Source organism: Mastomys coucha, unplaced genomic scaffold (assembly GCF_008632895.1).
Source record: "Mastomys coucha isolate ucsf_1 unplaced genomic scaffold, UCSF_Mcou_1 pScaffold23, whole genome shotgun sequence".
NCBI lineage: Eukaryota > Metazoa > Chordata > Mammalia > Rodentia > Muridae > Mastomys > Mastomys coucha.
This window is the reverse complement of record NW_022196906.1, coordinates 29749780-29756743: the sequence shown is the minus strand read 5'-3', so window position 1 is coordinate 29756743 and position 6964 is coordinate 29749780. Positions and strand designations below refer to the sequence as shown.

At 39.3% G+C, this 6964-nt stretch overlaps 1 protein-coding gene across 1 annotated transcript in view; it reads left to right on the top strand.

The window, feature by feature from the left end:
- Nucleotides 1-2218: 2218 nt before the first annotated feature.
- The window catches only part of LOC116073154 (urinary protein 2-like), a 6311-nt gene continuing 1565 nt past the window's right edge, over nt 2219-6964 (top strand). Inside the window, exon 1 of the mRNA XM_031344848.1 lies at nt 2219-2363. Within this exon, the coding sequence (XP_031200708.1) occupies nt 2303-2363 (61 nt within the window). The 5' untranslated portion in view covers nt 2219-2302. The remainder of the gene's footprint in view (nt 2364-6964) is intronic.

Below are 6964 nucleotides of genomic sequence, written 5' to 3'. Positions count from 1 at the left end.
AATAAAGAAAATATCTAAAATAAAAAAAAAAACCACTAATGGAAAAAAAAAGCTAGAATGTTGCTTCCAACTTAAATGTGTCTAGAATGTTTTATGCTGTGGCTAGGACACTCAGACTTGTTTGATCTCAGCTAAGGCTCATCATCACAAAACCTAATATACTTAGTGTGGGCCTGGAAGCTTATGGTGGTTCTGGCCACCACCCACTGTCTGGAATGAGCAGAGGGGAAACTTCCTGTATTGCAGGGGAAATTGTGTCTAAGTACCTAAGAGTAGGCCGGCCGTGCAATACCCTAAAACCTGGAATACTTTGTACGAGGAACGGGAGCCTTTATTAGTGATTAAGTTTAGACTAAAGGCAAGAGTTTAGATAATTCAAGCTTAGCTACCTTTAGGAGAGTCTGGGAAGCAACCCAGAAATTTGGTAAACTTAACACATAAATGGAGCTATTATGATTTTCAAATGTGGCAATTTATGTTTCTATCATGAGATTCCTGGTACAGGCTTTTCTTAATATAGCAGTTTCCTGTAACTAAGTGGATGTTTCTTTATAACCAGAATTCCTGAAAAAAAAAATAGATACATTATTTTTAAAAATCTATGTGATGGAATCAACCACTCTTAAAAAAGTACTTTCAAATTTAACATCCATAAATATCATCAAGATGTTTATCTATATCATTTTTTCTTTGTTTCAAATTCTCTGTACATGTTATCAGGGCAGTATGGAAATCCTGCCTGACATCCCATGTCATGTTAAATGGTAGTAGCACATTAAGTATGTAAAACAGGGAGTTGATCGGAAAATTGATGCCTCAGAAAGACAAATATCTTCATTTGAAAAGATATTAATTTGATCAGATCTGTTTTCTTCATTTACTCTTTCTTCATCTCTTTCCTAGGATGGTTAGAACGGGCTAACAAGGGTTAGGAAGTTGGAGAACTAATAGAGTTCCACTATTAATGTTAGAGGAATACAGAGAACATACAGGCAAATAAAGTGATACAGCACAAGGAAACAGTTTAAAGCCTAGTGAATTATTAAACCTTGTGGCCTAGCACCCATGCAACTTAAATTGCTGTGTGTGGGACACTATCTTAGTGTTGGAAAGCTAAGCAAGAAGTTCTCATGTATCAAAGTCATGCTTGCAAAGCATGAAGTGCACCAAGCTCTCGGAGTGTGGTGGATCTGGGATCTGAGCTGTCATTCTCCAATCATTGCTTTCTACACAGAGACCACAATTCAATTATCCAGCCAGCCATCCACTTTTCATTTATTTGTTTCTTTTAACTTTTCCTATTCATTAATAAGAACTAGCTCCATGATCTGTTAACTGTTCTTGAACTATGCAGGGTAAGGCTTTGAAGGCCTCTGCCATGGAGTGCTCATGTACAGGGAAGGTAACAGAAGGAGCAGAAGACTGCTCCTGAAATCAGGGGTGGTCTCCAGCCCCAGTTTGCTCAACTACTGATCTTGCTCTGTGCTCTTTCATCTTCCCACGGCTGGATACACAGGCATGCAAAGTGTCCGTGGGATGGTTATTCTTAAGCAGGATGATATAGGTAAAGATAACTTAGAGAACACCAGTAAAAATGTAATTTTAAACATTAGGAAACTATTTTGGATTGTGTTTCCTGTGTGCCATACACATGGCCAGGCTTTCAGGAAATGTGTGTAAGTTCTGAGTAGTTTATCTGTGTGATTCAGAAGCTAAGTCTGTGTTTGGGAAAATACTACTTAGTTAATATAAGTATTTGGAAGCTAGACAGCTAATGCTTTACATGAGAAGAAATTCGTCTTGCAATCCACTTATACATGGTTTGAATGGCATTTGCTGTGTTTCTACTATGCTGAAGACATACTGCAAAGGAGGCATAAAGGCTGTGAGTGCACATCCTGATTTACAGAACATAATGAGCAAGGTTCTATTGTTGCTGTTACCCTCACCATTGCTAAGACTAGATAGAAATAAAAAGTCCGTGATCCTGCTCTCCACTCAATCTTAGGGGGCTCACTTAGGAAAGAAACAACCCTAGTTTCATCTATGAAAGAATATGAGATAGATCCCGGGACATCCTCTACCCTTTGCCCTTTGAAACTCTGTAGGAGTTGGTTCTGTGGGACACTTTCCTGGGCCTGGATACTGGAAAGACACCCACAAGCAGGTGTGTAAGGAAACCCCTGCCCACATCCTGGGAGCAGCTCAGAAAAGAGTCTGCAATCTGCTCCCATCTACCTTGACCCATCCTGAGCAATTGCTATCAGCTGCTCTCCTGTGTCCTCTGTTAGCCCAGACTGAGATGAACAAGCTCCTGGTCCTCCTCCTGATGCTGGGGTCTTTTGCTCTTGTGTTCATCCAAGGTAATAATGAGTCCTTCGAAGCCAAAACAGAGGAGAGAACAGGGACTAGAGATGGCTGAGAGTAAATGTGGCATGGTGGCCAGAACAGCTATGATAATAGTGTGTGGGGATCAGAGAAAGGTCAAGGTCAGGATTCTAAGATGAGCTGACCCAAAAAAACTAAAGATCCTTGTGTTGGTTCCACCCTGCTCTTGCTAGAGTAAGAGGTCAAGTCTCTCCAGGTTCGGAAAAAAGAATGAGTTTGAGTGTCCTTGTATCTATGTCTTTGAGTCTTCCTCCTTCAATCCCCAGTAGCAGCCAAAGGGTGCTTATGACTTTCTTTGTAGATGCTTTCTAGCACAGTTATTTGTTGGGAGGAGGTCACTAAAGAGTTTATCTTAAGCCATATTTTCATATCAAGTACACTGTTTTGATCAGGTAGATTTGATTATCAGATGTCTTTGTGGTAGAGGGTGTATGCTATGAAACACTGTGAATGTGCCTCCTTTCAGTGGTGCCAGGACAATATCTACTCCTCAAGCATTTTATTTTTTATTACATTTATTTATTTAACATGTGAGCATGCATGTGCCTGTTCATGGTGTGTGTGTGTGTGTGTGTGTGCCATGTCATACATGTGAAGAACAGAGGACAATTTTCGAGAGTCAGTTTTCTTGCCTTTCCATGTGGGTCCCAGGGATTGAACTCAGATAATCAAGGTTGACAGCAGGTACCTATTGACGCATCCCACTGTTTCCAGAAGTGCTTGTTCTTTTATTGTATTTTAGTTTTACCATATTTCCTCATTACTTTTATTGCATTCTCACTCGCTCTAAAACACTTCTTCACAAAAAGTCCTCCTATTTTCATGTCTCCTTTTTATAACCCAGGTAATATAATTAGGTTTTTGCATAAGCATTGGTCTGGGGTTATTTACCACAGCATAGACAACTTAACAGTAGCTACATCACTGTTAAAAAAAGAAAAAGAAAAAGAAACCCAAAAACTGACTTTGTGACTTGTAGTACATTAATTGACAATAGTTCCTGAGGGAGGAATGAGACATCATAATCCCTTCCCTAGTCCATGACAGAAAGTCAATTAGCTTGATATTATGCAGGTCTTACATTGGTAAGCACAGCTGCTGTGAGCTCTTGAGATCACTGAACAGGTCATATTCAGGAGGTGGCATTCATAGCACTTTCCCATCCTCTAGCTCTTACATTATTTTTACCTCCTTTTCCACAATGTTCCTTAAACATTTGGGGGTGGGATATGATATAGATATCCTTTTGGCTGAGCATTCAATAATCACATATTAACACTTAAGTTATGAGTCTCTACATTCACCACTGACCACTGAAGAGAAGTTTCTCCCGCCAATACTGAGGGAAACACTAGTCTTCGGCTTTATACATAAATATTTTGAGGGCAGTTTGACACATTCATCTAGGAAAAAAGAATTAAAAATAGTACTACGTTCGCCCTTAAGACCTATATGACCTTTTGAGACATGAGGTTTTGACCAGCTTTATAGTACCAGGCATGGATTACTTCTACTGAAGCAGTTTTTAGATCTAATCAAAACCAGTTGATTACCTACATGTCTTTATTGCAGTATTGAACTATTGCACCATTGAGCATATTTGCCTGACATGTCAGTATTTTAGTCTGTAGACTAGACCAATGGATAATACAATTGATGAATTTTATCCCCTAGAGTCCTATAGAGAATTTCTGGTGCTATGAACATTACCCAGCATGAAGTAAGTTTCATCACATGTTCTATTGTGATTTCTTTAGGTCCCACACCTAAAGCATGTTGTATCTTCAGCAATAAGGTCTTCCCATCAAGTTTTATGGGTAAGCAAGAGAGGTAGCAATGGCCTGTGTGGTTTGGGGGGTCCCTGTGATTTCCCAACCCATAGCTCAGAGACAGAGAGATCCCACACCTGGCACTGGGATTTTCTTTTTTACAACTTATCTCCTATGGAAGTATCTACCCATGCATTTGTTTAAACTCCTTCTTTAAATTATATATTTTTCATTTGTTTACAAAGTAGTGAGTTTCCATAAGGATTTCTCAATACATGTTGAGTTTTAGTTAAGCCCCTATTCCTCTGCTCCAATCCAAGCTTAAACTTTCCCACCCTCAGTATTTCCCTCCTCTACTTCCATGTCACATGGTTTTCTGCTATTACCATCTCCCCTCTAAGAACCTTACCCACTCACCCAATAGCCCCTTTCTATTTTCACCAGCCTCTACAAACACTGTAGATCAAAAACAAAAATCTGAAAATTCAAAGCTAGGATCTACATAAGAGAGAGAACATGTATTGCTTCACTTTCTAAGAATGAGTTACTTCAATCATTATTATTTTTTTTCAGTTTTTCTGTAAATTTCCTTTGTCCTTGCAAATGACTACAGTGCACAGTGTATCTAAACCACATTGTCATTCACTCACCAATTTAAGAACAGCTAGGCTGATTCTGTTTCCTAGTTATTGTAAACAGAGCAGCAGTGAACATGGATGAGCCAGTATCTCTACATTGGGTATAGTTTTGAGGGGTATATTCTAGGAGTTATAAGGTTATGCCAAATGATATTTCTGTTTTTACTTTTTAATAAAAAAAAACTCTACAGTTATTTCCACTGTAGCTGTATCAGTTTACATCTTCAACGAAAGTGAAAGGACTTCCCCTTGCTCAAATCCATGTCAAATTTTCTTGTTATTTGCTTCCATTTGGGGGATAAAATCATTAAGTCATTTTTCTTTGTATTTTCTTGGTTTTCTTAGCATGTTGAACACACTAAGAAAAAAATACTTATCAGTAGTTTGTATTCTCCTATTGAAAGCTCTCTATTCAGATCTTCTAAAAAGAACTGGACTGGGATGTTTGTTTTCTTTTTCTTTTTTTTTTTTTTTTTGTTCCCGAGACAGGGTTTCTCTGTATAGCCCTGGCTATCCTGGAACTCACTCTGTAGACCAGGCTGGCCTCGAACTCAGAAATCCACCTGCTTCCCAAGTGCTGGGATTAATTAAAGATGTGCACCGCCACCACCACCTGGTGGATGTTTGTTTTCTTAATGAATTTCTTGAGGGTTTTTTCTTTTATATTTTAGATAGCAATCCTCTGTCCAATATAGAGTTGGCAAAAATTTCATTAATTCTATAGACTGCCTCTTCATTCTTTGTTCAACTAACAATTTCCTTGCTGTGTTAGGAGCTATTCAACTTCATGATTGCTTATCCCTAGTGATAGGAGCACAGCTGCAAATCTAACAGTATGCTTCAAAGACTTCAGCCTAACCAAAGCCATGGTTTGTGCCTCTAGACAAGAAATTAAAAGGAAGAAATTAATTCCAGAACAAACCAAAATTAAAGCAAGGGTGAATTTATTAAAACAATGAAAAGAGGGTACATGACAATCACTGTGATTAGCATTATTCTCTTCCTGGAATGAGGAAGTCATGCCTGTTAAGCATGTAGGCTTCTCAAGGGAGAGATGCAGTTAGCTTACTTCACCATAAGAACATATGGGCTTAAGGCAGCTCTGGAGTTGTGTCTCTAATAGTGCTAAGAAACCACCCCCTCTTCTTTGTGATACTGCACAAAAAATATAATTCATTATAAAGTTAAAGAATTTTTTTCAGTAAAAATTGGGAAGTGAATTTATGAGGGGCACACTTAAGTTCCAGGGAGGAAAAACATATGCCTAGAAAGCCCTGGTTATATGTCGATGTCACCCTATGTAAGCACAAACTAATTACTGTCCTCAACACCCATGATTGAGAGACTTTTTCATCTTGGAATTTACATCTAGTACTAAGTGAACACAATTTGTTGATTATGTTTGAAAAGGTGTCTTTGGGGAAATACATATTGTATCTGTGTCCATTAGTCTGTGCCAGAGGAGTCTGAACTCTCTGCCTTTCTAAGCAGTAAAATCAGGTCAGATGCTGGAAAAAGAGTTTATACTCCATCTTGGAATCTTCTCCTGCATCACAATAATTCCCTATCTTTTTATCTTGCCTAAGGTCTCATTTGTGGAGCATTGCTGTTGTTGCATGTCTTAGTCAGGGTTTCTATTTCTTGGTCAAACATGACCAAGAAGCAAGTTGAGGAAGAAAGGGTTTATTGAGCTTACTTCCACATTGCTGTTTATCACCAAAGGAAGTCAGGACTGGAACTCAAGCAGGTCAGGAAGCAGGAGCTGATGCAGAGGCCATGGAGTAATGTTCCTTACTGGCTTGCTTCCCCTGGCTTGCTCAGCCTGCTCTCTTATAGAACCCAAGACTTCCAGCCCAGAGATGGCACCACCCACATGGGGCCCTAGCCCCTTGATTACTAATTGAGAAAGTGCCCCACAGCTGAATCTCATGGAGTCACTTCCCCAACTGAAGCTCCCTTCTCTGTCATAACTCCAGCTTGTGTCAAGTTGGTACACAAAACCATCCAGTACATTGCCCTAGAGATCGGAGCCCTACTCAGGAACTTGTTACCTATACCTATTTCTTGGAGCGTACTTCCGGAGGACCCAGCTATACCACTGCTGGGCATATACCCAAAAAATAATGCAACATGTAACAAGGACACATGCTCCACCATGTTCATAGCAGC